General features: G+C 37.5%; 1 protein-coding gene across 1 annotated transcript; it reads right to left on the reverse strand.

Moving 5' to 3' along the window:
* Positions 1–1203: 1203 nt before the first annotated feature.
* On the reverse strand, positions 1204–6965 carry ptchd3a (patched domain containing 3a). Its single transcript, XM_026944739.3, has 4 exons — positions 6249–6965; positions 4935–5056; positions 3948–4093; positions 1204–2864 (listed from the first exon to the last, which is right to left on the reverse strand). Exons 1-4 carry the CDS (start codon positions 6963–6965, stop codon positions 1204–1206), a joined length of 2646 nt encoding a protein of 881 aa, XP_026800540.2.
* Positions 6966–18620: the final 11655 nt, after the last annotated feature.

The following is an 18620-nucleotide window of genomic DNA, read 5'->3' on the forward strand; positions in this document are numbered from 1 at the left end:
TTCTCAACGAGATATACTTGGCTAAATAAAAGTTAAATAAAATACAAAATGAAAAATAATCACTGATTCATTCACTCACTTCTGTTATATTGCCTCAATTTGTTGATATTGATGTCTTTTTATTAGGCCTTTTAAACAATTTAAAACTTTCTACAGAGTGTGTCTTCTCTGTTTTGATGATGATGTGACGGAGCAGACATTTTGACAGCCACTATCTGATGACAAACTGAGTTGATTAGACTTAATGTCTGTTTCACTACAACACGTAAATACCCATCAGCTTGACGATATTTTGACATTCACTGTGTGAGGAAATCACACCTAGCTAGCAAGGTTTCAGACATGAGAGAACACTTTATCCTGGGCAGGGTGGCAGTGGATCTGGAGCCTGCCCTGGGAACACTGGGCACAAGGTGGGAGAATTCATGCTGGCCAGGAGACCAGGCCATCACAGGGCACCATGCAGACACACGCACACACATTCACACACTCACACACACCTGGGGCAATCTCGCACAGCCAATGCACCTAGCAGCATATTTTTGGACAGTGGAAGGAATCTGGAGAACCTGGAGATAACCCACGTGGACACAGAGAGAACATGAAATTCCACACAGACAGTAACCCGAGGACACAGACAATATAAAACCAGGGACACTGAGTCTGTGATCTATGAATTGAAACTTCATAAAGCCAGCTTATATGTAAATGTTTCAGTGTTAAAGGTAAGGAGGTTGTGTTGTGAGGAGCATTATGGGTTTTTTTTTTCCACAAATGAATTTAGATATCAGAATAAACTTAGTTAAGAGTTATTCTTGGTTCCTTTCATTTATTATATGAAATATCAGATTGAAGTATATCAGCTTAACAGAAAAACATCTTTCTAAATACAGTATTCAGTGTATTCAGTGTTATCCATGTAAAAGCGTAGCTTTAAAAAGTATAGTTTAGCTGCATTAAAGTACATTGAAATGTGTTTTTCTGCTAATCCACAATTGAATGCTAAAATAAATGTAACTATTTACAAGCTATTTGATTTATTGCACTTAAATCAATAGCTTTGCTTTTGTAGCAACACTACTGACCAAACGTAGCTACAGTACAAAAACAGTCTACATACAGTATGTACAATAATGTTTCTAGAAGTGCATTGTAAAGATAATGTATTTCTAAAATAAAGTTTGTACACTTTTGTTTTGATTTTCATGGACAGTCAGGGTCATGCATTCCTCCTGACCATTGGTTAGAATTTTGAGTGGCATATATTTGAGTCTGTGTTGTCCTTATACTCTGTATCGAGTATTCCTCATTGCACGTCTCACGATTGTCATGACGCTTGTTCGAGCTGCAGGAAAACCACGTGAGGAAGACCGGGATGAACACAATGCCGTGCAGCAAACCAAACACCATGACAAGAAACATGATTTTAAAGAATGTTCGAAAGATGTGGTTCTTGGAGCCAGCTAACACCAAGACTCCTATTATGGTGGACAAAGCGCCTTGCAGTATAGGATACCCCAAACAAGACAAGGCGTCGATAGCCCGCTCGTTGGCGGTTTCTTTCTTGCTGGAGACAAAGGAGTAGGAAATATGGGCTGAAAAGTCAACAGTGAAACCAATACACACGACCAGAATGATCATGGAAATGGAGTCTAGATTGACTTTCCATAATGCCATGAAGCCAGCAACTCCGGTGATGACCGAGCCGATGGAGAACGTGACCCAGAGAGAGCACAGAGGATTGGGGATCAAGATAAGTGAGATGACCAGCATGACCGCTGCAGTGACACCCACGTTCTGAACAGTGCTGCTCACTATCACGGTGTATTGGTCTAAGTAGATGAACATGGGATGAAACACCAGTAGTTTTGCCGCTTTACAGTATTCAGCTGTGTCTCTAAGCTCATTAAACATCGTTATCTCCATAGTAGCGTTGACGATGTTTATAGTCTGCACAAAAAAACGAGAGGCAATGATTGTACCGTTCACGATGTTCACATCTTGCTCAAACTCAGGTAGGAGGTTGAAGAAGTTTGGCAGATTGGTTTTAAAAACGGTCTCATTGTTTACGTCTTGTCCTGTGTTTTGAGTAAATGTAACATAATAGTCAAGCCAAGAGGTATACAGATCCTTGTTGACAAAATGGAGCTTGTTGAAGTCTTCCATGCAGCGGTCTAGCTCAGATCTTCTGCACTTATCCCAGTACGGAAACTCCTCAGTCACTACCACCATGATGTTTGGGCCATAACTAGAAAAGTACTTCTTCTCTTCATCATAAAACGTGATTACGTAGGAGTCATCTGCTGCTAGATGTTTCATTTCGATCCCCTGTTCCAAAAGGAAGCACCCGTAAATCCCAGCAGCGAGATACCCAAGATACAGGAATATCACACACACCTTGGTTGGTGTCTTGGTAAGAATGGGGCCGTAGTACTTTTTGAAGAAATGATTAACTGGCTGCTCTTTCTCTGTGCCAGTCTGCCGGTCATAGTCTCCTCCTGTGCAGCAGAGGGCGTACGCCTTGGATTTACCCACCGGACTCTCAAATGGGATTCTCAGGCAGGTCAGCCAGTGTCGGTTCCCAGCTTCTCGCCTCCCATTGAGGGCCAGAAAGCCTCCAAAGAAGGTGATGTTGTACAGGAAACAGAATATAATGGCTGTGCTGGTGTAGAGGCAGAAGATCTGGACGGATGCGAAGTCACTCATGAGGCCGATGTAGAAGCCCAGCACATTGGTGAGCGTCGTGATGGTGATGGACATGGCGGCTTCTTTATAAGTGTCTGCCATTCGCTTCTCAACACTGTCTCTGACGTTGGTCTGCTGCCATTTGGCCAGCATGATGAACATATCGTCAACACCAATGCCTGTGAGGCAGAGACAGCTCAAAAAGTTAACCAAGTGTGGTTCAAGGACTCTCATTAAAAAAAATCTGGAGCATGATCTATTTCTGACATTCCTTCTACTCAAGCAGTAACTAATTTTAGTTAAATTATTCAATTCATTTACATTTATTTATAACATCTTCCATTTTTAACACTGTCAAAACAATGTTTTTTAAGGTGAGACATTACAGGTCAATAGGGTAATTTTTTAATAATTGATATCACAATCAGTCTTTTTTCAGTTGATTGTTGATATAAATGAGGCTTCTTCTAATTAAACATGCATAAATGTGTATAATTATCAAAACCAAAGTTCTACTCTCTTAATGTATTTTATTTAAAAATCATTTATTTATTGTTTAAACAAGAAAATACAATGCACTGTACACAAAAAAAAGTTGTGTGTGTTTCAGGAAACACTTTCCAGGGATATATCACATGATGTGATTGTGATGTGGTTCAGATAATATGGTGGTCATAAGTGGACAAAAAGAGTGACATTTTTTTATTATGACAGTGTAAGTGAATGGATATATACATAGACGCAATTTATCCAAAAATCTGAAAAAAGAGTGTAGTGAGTGTCTCACCTGAGAAACTCAGTCTAAGTTAGTCTAAGTGCCTTAGTTAAGGGTTCTGAGTCTTTTAAAGGGGTTCTGCTTAAAACCGTCTCTGGAAAGGAAGCCTTCTATTGTAGGATTTTCTAAGAGGAACAAACCTAAGAAACTATGCTGGAATGATTTGAAGAAGAAGAAGAAGAAGAATTTAAAGAGTCTATGACTTGTCACCAGAAGCTATTGCAGGTTTGATCTAGACATTTTAAGGGTTTTTCAGTTTATCCCTCTGGTAGACCCCCTAAAGAGCCCACTGTATGTGGAACACTACAACAGTGTATTTCTCTATCAGAAGGAGATCTTTGTAGAATCTCTTTAGGAACCTTTAACTATCCAAATAACCCATGAGGAACCTTTTTTCAAATAGTGTTTTTATTTTATTTTAAATATGAGTACACCTGGTGTATTTACATTTTATATATATAATGTTTCTGTGTTCTGTATATCTTACCCAGAATTAAGAACGGTGAGTTAGCCACGGTTATGACGAACGGCACTCCAGCGTACAGCAACAGGCCAAAACTGCTGATGACGGCCAGTCCAGCAGAAATGACGCCCACAAACGCCACCCACAGCCTGTTCCTCACGTTATCCAATCTAAAAGACAGATAGAAAACATTAAAATTGCTGCATTCACATGAAGAATTCTCAAATCTCACTGGTCAGAAGGTGATTTTCTGTAAGAGCAGCTCTGACGGTAGTTCAGGTTTATATTAATGCGCTTCTTCTCATTTGTTATTTTTTCTATAGTAACAATTTACAATTTTGTAGCTAACAAATTACATAGCAACTTCTAACATCTGGTGGACGCTCCATGTAATCCAACGCTAATAATAAACAGATTAAAAACGTGTTATTAGTTAACAAAGAAAACATACAATCATTGAAATGGTGAAATTTTCTGTATTTAACATTTATGGAAGGAGTCGCCAGTGTTAGAGGAAGAGCTGTATGTCGTCCAATATTTTCTAGACAGAGGAGTTTATGCTTTGCTGTTTCTCAGTAGCATAACAAGCTGTTTTGTTTTTTTTTTTGTTTGTTTTTTTTTTGTCGTTACCTTCAAGAGAGAGAAAAGAGATGGTGGTGAAGAAACGACTTTTTATAGCTGCTATCATATAAGTGAGAACAGAAATGAACTTGTTTTGGGGTTGTTCCACATCTATTCTGGACCAAAGGAGGTGAATATGTGTTGGGAAGAGTATGAGACATAATCTAATGAGACATAATCTTATAGTTTTATTAGACATTGTGAAAAACAATTGTTTTGCCATTCATGATGTTAATGCAGGTCAGTATGTGTTTCTAATGTGGCTCTTTTTTCCTTCTAATTAACAATACACAGGCTTAACATTTCATTAATTTCATTAACATTTCGTGTACTGATTTGGTCATGGGTGATTTGGACAGATTTCAGAACCGTTCTCAAAAACCTACTTACCGCATACATGATATTACGGAAAACGCAATTGCAAGGACATAGGTGATGGAGAAAAACGGGAGGCCATCAGTAGTGTGTTTCTGCACCTCCTCCTGCCTGGACAGTGAGGTAAAGTGAGATATCTGCAAAAAAGGAAAAGAGCAAGATACATAAAAAAGAGTAAATAAAACATTATTTTAAATACCTCATATTATCAGCGGATTTTATATAAACAAGACAGATATTATTCAGATCTCTTACTCAAACCCAGTCCTGCTCAAATATGTGCACTTTAAGGTTTTACCACTAAATGTAAGTAAAAATTAACCATGACAGGGTGTGCTGTTATAGGAAAATAAGAGGGTGGTGTGATGAAGCTGGGTTACTGTTATCAACCCTGTGTAACATACATTCATACCACAGCAATTTGCTAATGATTACACATTTTTTAAATTTATTACAGAATGACATTTACTTTTTATCCATTTATATAAGCTGTTCTCTCTTTTTTCTCTTTTGAACTTAATAATCCGGAAAAAAAAAATCCAGCTTGTCCTGAAGACTGCCCGGAAAATTGTTATAAAGACACTGGAGACTCCTTCCATAAATGTTAAACAAACATCTCCTTACAGAAAATGTCAACATATCAATAGTTACATGCTTTTTTTAAAATCCATGTACAGTACTGTAGAGCAAAGATGCCTTCAAAAATAATGAAAATAAATGTTTCTACATTTTAAAAAAATACTATAAAGAGTACAATTAGGTGCAATGTGTGCAGTTTTCTAAGGAAATGAGCTGGAAGTGTTACTGAGCATCTTGCAGAAGCAGCCACAGTTCTTCTGGAGACTTTGACTGTCGACTCGCTTCTTATTTCTGCAGCGAAACCCAGCAGCCTTCATTATGTTTTTATCTGAAAAGTGTCTCTTATGGAATCTGCTGCTTTCTTTACTGACATACAAACATTTTTCTGTAACATTTCATTTTGTGCTGGAAAACTAATGTTTGGAATCTAAAAAGTTTTTGTACTGAATCAATAATGTAGAATAAAAATCTATAACAAAGTTTGTACTAAAAAAATAGGGTGTCTAAGACATTTGCACAGTGCTGTATGTCAAATGTACATAGCCCTGGGAATGAGCTGTTACTATTTCAGAAATGATAATGTATTAGAATGAGAGCATTAATACAAACCTGTGTTACAGAAACTTAATCAACACCTTCTGACTAATCATAATTTAAAAATTCAACAGCGCTGTGGTATAATGTAATGGTTATGGGTCTTGATAAGAAGATAATGAATTATTTTGTCCATCAGCATCATCTGTATCATACCTTGATTTTCTTGCTGTTTGCTTCAGCATAAAGAACTTGATGGAATTCTTTCAGCCACTCATTAGAACTGGGGACGTTTTTTAAGAAATAGAAAAGTCTGATTGCTTGGGCATTCTGAATCCTGTTTCCAGATGTTTTCACACCACCAAGTTCAGAGCCAAGGAAGATGGGTTTGTTTCTGAAAGTGTGCACTGGAAAGGTTATATTTATCTGTCCAATTTTGTCTGCGTTATTTTCAGAGATGTCTACTATGGCATTGCTGACACACTTTCCATCCATGGTGGTGCACAGATCCTTGAAGCCTACCTGCCTCTGTCCAACCTTCACTGAAAGACTAGTCACTTTTTTGTTAATGCGAATGACTTCTTCGAATGGACTCTTTGTGAGAATGTTGCCTCCATTTTCAGTAGACAGGATCATTACAGCGTACTTCCCTTCGGTGTAGAGTCTTTGGCTTGAGAACATGGAGTCATTATTTGGGAAATTCTCCATCACAAAAAGCCTAGCTGTCTTCGATAATCCATCGATAGGTGTGAACTGGGTCTCTATGTCATTATCCTCGAGCTCGGCGAGAAAAAACAGGCCTCCTCCAAAGCCTATGGACATGAGCAGAGGAATGATTATGAACCACTCAAGAGAAGAACCCACCACATGCCCAAGCTTCTCAAAGAGCCTGGAGAAAGGCTTCTCAATGCAGTCAGTCCGACAGCGTGGCATGATGCTCCGAGAAGAATAAAGACGTTAAACAGTGTAGGGCTATCTGCATGAAACTGTAGGAACATTTATTCTGAATGGAGATTGATTCTTTGTACTGGCTTTATATGTCTCCTGAGTGGTTTATGACCCAGCCTCTTTTGGAAGGACCAACAGGGAAGTAATTTGTCACTTAACAATTGCATATGACACAATAAATGACACTCAGGGTTTTTCCTACTCTATCCTCAAGTACCTATTAAGTACTGTAATAAAAATGGTCTAAAGGTAATGGTAATTACAAAAGGCATTTCTGAATGTGATGTAAATTTAGACATTCATTCCACTTTCCACTCCACTAATAATCAATCAATCATGTCTGCATTCTATTACTGGATAAAGTAATCACAGGTATCTGCTTTTAATGTAACCCAGGAGTTCCCAAACTAGGGGTCATGCCTCTGTGGGATCGAATCCTGTCTTCTATTTATTCTTTATTTTACCATTTAAATGAAGTGTGTACTTTATTCTTTTGGACTTGCATAGGAGTTCAGCAATAAAATTGACAAATTTCTCTGTCCTAACTCCTACCGAGATAGTTCCTTGGTAAAACCAGGTGGAACAACATAAAATGAGCACAAAAATATTCAGCAATATTTATTGAATTTGAAATTACAAGTCCTTTGTACATGGTCCCAGACAAATAAATAAAGTAAACTTAAACTTTCCTAATGATGTCTGCAATTCTCTCTGCCATTTTTCCCCAGTCTTTTGCCATGCCTTTGTGAATGACGGTATGTCCCTGGATTTATTTTTCTTTTTGTGTGTGTATTCTTTCCTATGTTGGTTAATGGCCTCTAAAGAATTAATTTTCAATGAGTGGGGCCCTGCGCACCATGCCAAACAGAGAGCAGGTGCAATCCTGTGGAAAACAGCTTCAAATGAGCTAGAAAGAAGTGAAGAGCATGTCTGATAGCTAGGCAGCACCCTATGTCTCCCTGAGCACGTGCCACCCTAGGTGGCTGTCTATATAGCCCGATAGAAAGGTGTCCGAACACACAGTGCATTGCAGCTTGCTGTATACATTTACACACCCCTGTTGATCTTCTTCTTCTGAAGCCATTTCCTTGTTGACTTGGATTTGTGCTTTGGGTCGTTATCGTGCTGGAAGGTGAAATTTTTCTGCCTCTTCAGCTGTCTAACAGAGGCCTGCGGGTTTTGTGCTAAAATAAATTTGGTATCTGATAGTTGGTATTTATCTTGACTAGAGCCCTAGTCCCAGCTGAAGAAAAGCAGCTCCATAGCATGAGCTCTAATGTCTGAAAGGACTAGACTTGTTGGTGGTTGAGGCATTCTTGTCGATGTCCTTGGTGTTGAGTTCCACTTGTTGAGGCTACGGTTGTCCTGTGAAGCTCCTTCAGTGTTATCGTTTGACTTGGTTGTTTCTCTGACCAATCCCCTCTTTACCTGCTTGCTGACTTTTGGTGGACGGTCTTCTCTAGGAAGAGTCACAGTTGTACTATATTATTTTCATTTTTAATAATTGTCACTCTGTGGGGTTTTCAAAGTTTGGGATATTTTAGTATAACCAAACCATGATTGATACTTTTCCAGAACCTTGTCCTGGACTTTTCTAAGTCAGGAATGTGTTTGTTTTCTAACAAACTCTGGGAACAGGTGTATTGCACACCGGTGTATCGACTCCATTCAACTAACTATGGGACTCTGTTTCACAGCAACACGTGGTGAATACTTATGCAATCACAACTGTTTTTTTTAGATTCATGACATAAGATCCCAGTTAAGTCCAATTCAGTTCCAGGGTGCAGGAAAATTTTGTAATGAGCAATTTGAGCAATTTGATATTTAAATTACCCTTGTTTTATTGCTCTTCTTTATGATCGTACGTAATGGAATGACGCACATAAATAGTAACGAGAATGCAATAAACAGCATGGCAGAAAAAACGGTCTGTGTTTAATGTCCTATTTGATAGTGTTAAACAATAAATGTGTGATGAAATGTGGTGTTTATTTTAGATTAACACATCTAGCACTGGTCATTGAGTCAAAAAGTAATGAGTGGAGGTAGATGAGTATCCCTGACCCAATTAATCCGATATCCTCAGTTTTTATTGCTTCAAAAGTAATAGCGTGATGATCTGAAAATTGTGCAAGCCAATGATATCAGCATTTCACAGCTCTACATCCAACCTGCGGAAACATGTACAGGTTAGCCATTAGCTAGATCAGTGATCTAAACTAGCTAGCCAGATCTCTTGAAGTTTTACAGCATGGAAAGTTTAGTAGCAGCTATTAGCATTTTTAAATATAACGTGCTGCTACAGTCTATAGGTAACATTCAGGATAATATGTAACAATCAACTGTACTTGGTTAAGCCACCTAATGTTACCTTTCTTTATATACTGTTGATGATGAAGGTGGTGTTCACTTCAGCTGCTTAAGTCACTGGGGGAATCTATCATCTGATCTGAAGGGAGATCTGAGTTGTTTTTATATTTAACTTATTGCATTTTTTCATAATGGATTAATAAATTGTTTAACTGATTTCTTTCCTAGTACTCGGCTGTTCTAGAAATTAGTAAGTTAGAAAAATTCCCAGAGAAAATCAAATAATACTCTTGAACTTTAAATGTTTAAATTAACCTCTGACAAGAAACTTTAAAGGCAGGTTTCAAATAAACCGCTGAGCTAGCCGAGTAACTTTGTCTTACATTACACGCTTAGAATAAAAAGACACTGAAATCGTTAAGTCACATTTTCGTGAAAAGATTTATTACAAATTAGTAGTAATCAACAGATCAACAAATTATCTTTCCAACTTTTTATCTAAAGTTTATTGATTGGAATAAGGTGCCTTACTGGTATCAGATAATTCAGTCAACTGAAATTGTGCATTGCAGTCAGATATTTATGTAATAAAATCAATACATGATTTTAACCATTTGCCTACAATTATTCAAGGTTTTCAGAGGATTAAATCCTCAAACAATCCCCACAGACAGTCGTGGCCTAATGGTTAGAGTAGCAGACTTGAAGAGGTGAAGTGAATAACATTGATTATCTCGTTACAGTGGCACCTGTGGCGGTTCTGGCTTACTTGGTGCCCAAGGCAAAATTAGATGCCCCTCAATACCCTCTCCCCCCAGTATAATAAATAAAGTATAAATTAAAATACGAATACAATAAATACAACAATTGAATACAGAACTATTTACAATAATCAATTCAACTTAACTCAAATAACAATTAAATAAATAAATAAATAGAGAAATGGCTGAATAAAGTCACCTTGCTTCTACTCAGAGTCAGAAATGTGCAAAAAGGTGGCACAGTGCATGAGGTATGATACTAGCAATAAGATTGTGATATAATGGAGTGCCACTGCAGTGCAAATGACATGGACAAAAAAGAGCTTGTTACAATATGAGAATATAACATTAAAATAATAATGCATTTACTGATTCGGCAATTTAGGTTATTAAAATTGTTATAATGCACAGTCCAAACTTTCATGTGATCTGGTCTTATACATATTGCTGACTATTATGGCATTAGCATAGCTAGCACTGCAAAATTACACATTAATAAAGTTAATGCAAAACATTGTATGGGATGACATACATAGCATACCTTTATCTTTGTTCCCTTTCTCATCGTCCTCCTTTCTCTTTTTCTGAAATTGAAATCCTGATGGCTTTGATCTTTTCATTCTCAGATGTTTTATTCTCATTCAGAGTTTCTCTTCTCATCAGGTCACACACGCTTGTAAACATCACCCATCCCGTTCTGCCCTGTCAATCAATCAAAGGAAAACCTTTTCACATTTGTGGTGTACAGTGTGTCAGTCTCTTGTTGTCATTTATTCTTTCGCAAAAATCCAAGAAAATTGTAACTGTACATCACTGGATGTACATCAGAGGTAGAAAAGCATTTTATTTTGCGATTTCACTTAGTAATTTTTTTTGTGTTGCACTATTAAAATCTCATCCCTCCCCTATTTGAGGCTTCCTGCAGGTGACTTTTCATGAGCAGACAGACAGCAGCAGAGGTTTGAGGGGCAGCAGAAAGGGGAGGTGTACCACAAGGGGCCTCTAAAGAATTAATTTTCAATGAGTGGGGCCCTGCGCACCACGCCAAACAGAGAGCGGACGCAATCCTGTGGAAAACTGCTTCAAATGAACTAGAAAGAAGTGAAGAGCATGTCTGAAAGCTGCGTGTGTGGGCAGCGCCGCATGCCGCCCCGAGCACGTGCCACCCTAGGTGGCTGTCTATATGGGCTGATAGAAAGGTGTCCGAACACAGTGCATTGCAGCTTGCTGTATATGGGGCTGCGTAGCAGCAGACCGGTCAGAATGCCCAAGCTGACCTCTGTCCACTGCCAAAAGCTCCTACAATGGGCACGTGAGCATCAGAAGTGGACCATGGAGCAATGGAAGAAGCTGATCAAGTCCGATCCATGGATGCCTCACCTCGCAACTTACAGGACTTAAAGGATCTTCTGCTAACGCCTTGGTGCCAGAAACCACAGCACACCTTCAGAGGTTTTGTGGAGTCCATGCCTCGACTGGTCAATTAGGACTTGCACAATATTAGGTAGATGGATTTAATGTTATGACTGATCAGTGTATATCGTCTCACTGGCCGTTTTATCAGGTCTAACTACCACATAGGTCACTTTGTAGGTATATAAATATTGATTAGCCCATCAGTCGCTATTTACAGCTTATCACCCAATCTATGTGGACCATCCTAGGATCACTGAGGACCCGATCTAACATATGGTGGTGGTACACTATTCTCACGACTGCAATGACACTGACATGGTTACTGACACTTACTGTATATTTTACACATATATAACTTTAGCTGACTAGGAACAGCTTAAATTTAAAAAAGCTCTTTATAGCCATATAATAGACTGCAGTGGATATAAAACCTTTACACACCCCTGTTAAAACTGCAGGGTTTTGTGTTGTAAATAATAACAAGGTAAATCCAAGACATCAGATCTTTTAACAGCTTTAATGTGATATAGCAACCAACAAAGTTCAAGTGAAAAACTGAAAGTTTTAGGGGGAAAAACCTGGTTTTATAAGTGTGTACAACCTTTAACTATTACTTTGTTAAAGCACCTTTTGCTTGTAATTCAGCTCTCAGTGTTTTTGGGTAAGATTCTACCAACTTAGCACATCTTGATTTAATAAGATAAGATAAGAGAAGATATACCTTTTTTTTTAGGAATTTTATTCCACTCTTCCTTTCAAAAATGCTCCAGATCTATCAGATTGTGAGAGGATCTCCTGTGCACAGCCCTCTTCAAGTCATTCCACAGGTTTTTAAAAGGATTTAGATCTGGACTCTGAATGTGTCATTCCAAAATGTTGATCTTCTTCTTCTGAAGCCATTTCCTTGTTGACTTGGATTTGTGCTTTGGGTCGTTATCGTGCTGGAAGGTGAAATTTTTCTGCCTCTTCAGCTGTCTAACAGAGGCCTGCGGGTTTTGTGCTAAAATAAATTTGGTATCTGATAGTTGGTATTTATCTTGACTAGAGCCCTAGTCGCAGCTGAAGAAAAGCAGCTCCATAGCATGAGCTCTAATGTCTGAAAGGACTAGACTTGTTGGTGGTTGAGGCATTCTTGTCGATGTCCTTGGTGTTGAGTTCCACTTGTTGAGGCTACGGTTGTCCTGTGAAGCTCCTTCAGTGTTATCGTTTGACTTGGTTGTTTCTCTGACCAATCCCCTCTTTACCTGCTTGCTGACTTTTGGTGGACGGTCTTCTCTAGGAAGAGTCACAGTTGTACTATATTATTTTCATTTTTAATAATGTCACTCTGTGGGGTTTTCAAAGTTTGGGATATTTTAGTATAACCAAACCATGATTGATACTTTTCCAGAACCTTGTCCTGGACTTTTCTAAGTCAGGAATGTGTTTGTTTTCTAACAAACTCTGGGAACAGGTGTATTGCACACCGGTGTATCGACTCCATTCAACTAACTATGTGACTCTGTTTCACAGCAACACGTGGTGAATACTTATGCAATCACAACTATTTTTTTTAGATTCATGACATAAGATCCCAGTTAAGTCCAATTCAGTTCCAGGGTGCAGGAAAATTTTGTAATGAGCAATTTGAGCAATTTGATATTTAAATTACCCTTGTTTTATTGCTCTTCTTTATGATCGTACGTAATGGAATGCTATAAATAGTAACGAGAATGCAATAAACAGCATGGCAGACAAATCGGTCTGTGTTTAATGTCCTATTTTATAGTGTTAAACAATAAATGTGTGATGAAATGTGGTGTTTATTTTAGATTAACACATCTAGCACTGGTCATTGAGTCAAAAAGTAATGACGTTCTAGTAAAAGACATTAAGGAAATACTCCAGCATATTTCAACCTAAACTCAGTCTACTGTAGCAGATATGTAGAATAAGTGAAAGGAGAATATTGACATGCTTCCCTGTACTGATAAACAACATTCAAATCAGAATAACAAATTCCAAAATACAACTCATTAGTTCTAATGATAAAGGTTTTAGCAACTCTGTAGAGAAAGTCTTACCAAGTTACTTACTTATATCACTTCTTAAGGAGTTTTATATTTCTTGCTGAAACTTTCAAAGGAGCGATACAGTAAAATAAATAAATAAATAAATAACTCTCGTTCCTTGCAATTTCCCAAATGTTTTGCGCCTCCATATTTAAACACAAGTTCTTAGTTCTGAAAAAGCAGTCTCATGTATAAATAATAAATAATTCAATTCAGTTACATTCAATTTTATTTGTATAACGCTTTTAACAATGGACATTGTCACAAAGCAGCTTTACAGAAATATAAATATAAAATAAATATTTACAACTAATGATGTGTCATGTTTGTGCCTGTATGGTGCAGAATTATGCTACCCATCATCCCCAGTGTTAGGGTTAGGGCCACATCACATGACCAAGTCACATGCCTTACTGATTACGTACACCTGTTTCCTTTTTCACCTAATTATTATGACAGTGTTAGGGTTAGGGCCACATCACATGACCAAGTCACATGCCTTACTGATTACGTACACCTGTTTCCTGTTTCACCTAATTAGTATGACTGTTTAAATTCTGGACTCTGTGCCTCTCATTGTCAGGTGCTTGTGCCCTTGTGTCTATAGTCCTTATATTCCTTGCCTTGTGTTCATATCTTATCTTTATAGTTCTTGTCTTTCATCTTTGTCTGTTTCTGTCTTGCTTCCTGTAATAAACCTGCCTGCATTTGCATCTGCCTCTACTACTGATACCTGTCATTATACCCTGATGGAGTTAGTTGCAAAAGAAGGAGCTACATGTACATTTCTTACAGAACATGAGTATGTGGTAAATGTAAAGGTACTTCTTTGAGTTGAATTAAATAGTAGTTCTGTTACTTGAGTTTGTTAAAAAGAAACTATTCAACGTTGTTACATTTATTTTTGATCATCACTGTTAGTGTAAAAAATAATAATACATTTAACCCCAGAAGACAATATGTTCACATTTAAAATAATTATTATCCTGCCTGAAGTCTACATGCCAATTGTTCAGTCTGACTCAGTGGAGGTAGATGAGTATCCCTGACCCAATTAATCCGATATCCTCAGTTTTTATTGCTTCAAAAGTAATAGCGTGATGATCTGAAAATTGTGCAAGCCAATGAGCATTTCACAGCTCAACATCCAACCTGCGGAAACATGTACAGGTTAGCCATTAGCTAGATCAGTGATCTAAACTAGCTAGCCAGATCTCTTGAAGTTTTACAGCATGGAAAGTTTAGTAGCAGCTATTAGCATTTTTAAATATAACGTGCTGCTACAGTCTATAGGTAACATTCAGGATAATATGTAACAATCAACTGTACTTGGTTAAGCCACCTAATGTTACCTTTCTTTATATACTGTTGATGATGGAGGTGGTGTTCACTTCAGCTGCTTAAGTCACTGGGGGAATCTATCATCTGATCTGAAGGGAGATCTGAGTTGTTTTTATATTTAACTTATTGCATTTTTTCATAATGGATTAATAAATTGTTTAACTGATTTCTTTCCTAGTACTCGGCTGTTCTAGAAATTAGTAAGTTAGAAAAATTCCCAGAGAAAATCAAATAATACTCTTGAACTTTAAATGTTTAAATTAACCTCTGACAAGAAACTTTAAAGGCAGGTTTCAAATAAATCTCTGAGCTAGCCGAGTAACTTTGTCTTACATTACACGCTTAGAATAAAAAGACTCTGAAATCGTTAAGTCACATTTTCGTGAAAAGCTTTATTACAAATTAGTAGTAATCAACAGATCAACAAATTACCTTTCCAACTTTTTATCTAAAGTTCATTGATTGGAATAAGGTGCCTTACTGGTATCAGATAATTCAGTCAACTGAAATTGTGCATTGCAGTCAGATATTTATGTAATAAAATCAATACATGATTTTAACCATTTGCCTACAATTATTCAAGGTTTTCAGAGGATTAAATCCTCAAACAATCCCTATAGACAAACACCTTTGCCTGAAGAATCCAATTAAGTGTTTTATAGCATGCTGAAATACATTTTGCATAAATGGTTATCAAGTTCCATGTGAGGAGGATTTCTGTTCTTTTCTCAGGATCAGTGCTGGACACTCCTCATCCCTGCTTTACGCCATTATGGCGTTAACTGTTGATGGTAAAGCACCATCTGTTGAGTCCAATAAAGAAGATTAAATTTACATTCAGTCATTTGGCAGATGCTCATATCCTGAGTGACAAAATGAAAAGGCCTGATAATTACTTACACAAAGTAGAAACACTGAGCAGTTTTCAACCAAAAAGCGTGACTCGGCTTGCTAACAGTACCACTAACAGTAACACTACCTGTGAAAGTAGGAGTTTCTCTAGGGAATAGTGGTTGGTGACTAATGAGGGGCTCGTTTTATTCTTTTTTTAATTATTATTTTAATTGGAATAATGCATGTGAGATGCTGCAGCATTTCTATTAATTAATTAAATAGTCTTCATTTGTGTAGCACTTTTCTACTTATTATTTACAAAGTGCTCCACAATACTTGACAAATCACAATATTTCACATGACTTACTAAATCTCAAACACATTAAACAATAAAGGTACTTATAAAATAAGATCATATGTAATGAAGTATCATAAAACATATTAAACACTGACAAATTGATTGAAAAAAATTCGATATTAAACATGAAACAGCAAATTTGTTTTAATGGTGAGGCATGACCCAAACACAGACATGACCAGACTTTAGACTTCATTGTCACATCAGTGTACACAGTTTAGCAACCACAAAACCTATAAAAGGTGCATTCCAACTTTAAAGCAGTCTGGTCAAAAGAGCGGCTCTGAAGGTGTGTTCATGTGTGTGTGTGTGATAAATATGCTATGTTACTATTATTACTGTATTTAACTACATGTTGCTATATAGTCATAGATACAGTAAATAAATATGTTCATACTAGCAATGTAAACCTTAAATAAATTGACAGCAAACGTAAAGTTTATGTAAAGTGTTGACTGCAGTCTGTATTACTGTACAGTGCCACTGTGTGTGCAATGCAGTTTAATGTTTGACAGAAACTATAAAGAGCAAACTTGCATTAATGGTTGCTTGCATCCCCCAACACAGCCAAGGGTGCCAATACTTTATTGTGAAACTACAGGGAACTTTGAAGGCAAATTTTTACCAAGCCAAAACAAAAAGGAAGTTATTAGGGATTCCGTCCAACTTCATTATGGTGGATTTTACTCAGATCACATATAAGAAATGTAAAATGATTATTATTGCACTTTTCTCTGTAACCATTAGGATTTCAGTTCAAATCCCAGGACTGTCTGAGAGTCACTGCTGGTTAAACTTTTGTAAAAATGGGATCATACTGATGATTTCTCACCTGTTAGAGATAAATCCTGATATTAAGTGTTATCCACAAAGAACGCCACATGTATTTCTCCACTGCACACAAATATTTCATCTCTGAGTTGTAGTGAAGTTTGAGTCGAGTTGTTTTTCCTCCCGGAACAGGACGCAGCGCTGCTCTGCATTTCTCAGAGCTGTCACTCACCTGTCAGGTTGGAGCATCATTCACTTCTCCTTTCACACATCCAGAAGAGATGCACGGTGTGAGGAATAAACTCACATTTACTTACAGAGAGAGACAGAGAGAGAGAGAGAGAGAGAGAGAAATCAGTTTGAGTTTTCTTGACCTTCCTTTCCACCTGTTTACACACACACACACACACACACACATACACACTAAACGGTAATGTTCTTTTGGATCTGATTCTGTGTCTGATGATGTGGAAGATGGTGACTAAGAGAAACAGTTGAACAGACACATCACACATCTGAACATCCTGTTCACTGAAACCCTCCTGCCTCATTAGTGAGAACATCGATACACACCTGAGAATATCTCTCTGATGTAGAGCGGGAGAAGGACAGAGAGGTGCATTGAATAGATTTCCAGCAGAGTCTAAAAAAGAAATTGAGGAAAATCAGTACAGAGAGAAACTTAGACAAGTTAAAATCATAACAAGGCAAGAAAACTGGATAGTTTTTAGCATATCAAGCAACAATGCCTGTTTAAAGTGTGAACAATTGATCATCTTCTAAATCCCCTCAGGCATATGAATGATGATGGCAATAAAATTTTATCAAGCACATCCCATGGAAAAGATACAGCTAAAGCTACAGCATACGAGTTTTCTAAATGCTTAAGGTAATCACGAAATGATGGACTCTTTGGAAGTATTCTTTAACTGATGATGTTTAATTAACCTGTATAATTTATTCACTGAGAAAGTAAGAATAAATTAAGTAAAAAGCGTGATCGTGCTGGCCATCGAAGCGTTTATTTGCTGCATCACTCCTTTCTGCCATTTTAGCCTGAAAAGATATACAGCTGTAGCATAAAACGAATAAAACACTTCAGGATGTGCTGTTAAAAGAAAATAATCAGCTTCAGGGTGGTGCTTCCACTTCATCCTACTATACCATAGTTGAATTTTTTCCTGTAACAACATGACACAGAGTGTTTTATTCCTTACTTCAAAGTCGACTTGGGTCAATTCCTAAAACACAGAGGATGATGAATTAGAGTTAGGAGCTAGAAAACATAAAAAAAAGGACAACCAGCCTCTTTTCAATGGCACACGATAGACTGAGGTAATAACTGAACAACTGGAGGTGTGACCAAGAAGAAAGAAAGAGATAAAACTGGTGAAGAAATTAAGGAAAATCAGGAAGGTAGCAATCCATGCCACATTGTTAAGTATTGTAAAATGTAGAGGATCATGAGGGAAGTGATGAAAGATTATTGAGGAAAAAATCTTTACAAGACAAGTGAGAAGTCTAGACAAGCTCCTGCCATGTAATTCCCCTGCACGCTGCCCGGCTTCCGGCACAAATCAGTGCTGCTATGTTTTTTTTTTTTTTTTGTATTAGTTTCTGATCAGTTTGCATACAATATTTATATCCTCACATGTCCTAGTTCCTTCATGAAGTCTTATAGTGCTTTATGTCCAATAAGTCTGAGTTTTTTCCCCTGGTTTTTCCTAGTTCCAGGTTTTGATCATGGGTATGCCTGTGTTAACCCTGTCTGCCTTTGTTATGACCAATGCCTCAA

This window comes from Pangasianodon hypophthalmus, chromosome 1 (genome assembly GCF_027358585.1).
Source record: "Pangasianodon hypophthalmus isolate fPanHyp1 chromosome 1, fPanHyp1.pri, whole genome shotgun sequence".
NCBI classification, from domain to species: Eukaryota; Metazoa; Chordata; class Actinopteri; order Siluriformes; family Pangasiidae; genus Pangasianodon; species Pangasianodon hypophthalmus.

What these genes read in the sequence shown, in the direction of transcription:
- ptchd3a (XM_026944739.3), bottom strand. Translation starts at nt 6,965, where the DNA reads ATGCCACGCTGTCGGACTGACTGCATTGAGAAGCCTTTCTCCAGGCTC. An exon ending in CAAACAGCAAGAAAATCAAG is followed by an intron (nt 5,057 to 6,248) that starts GTATGATACAGA and finishes CCTTTTTTGCAG; the next exon opens with ATATCTCACTTTACCTCACT. An exon ending in CTCACCGTTCTTAATTCTGG is followed by an intron (nt 2,865 to 3,947) that starts GTAAGATATACA and finishes TCTGCCTCACAG; the next exon opens with GCATTGGTGTTGACGATATG.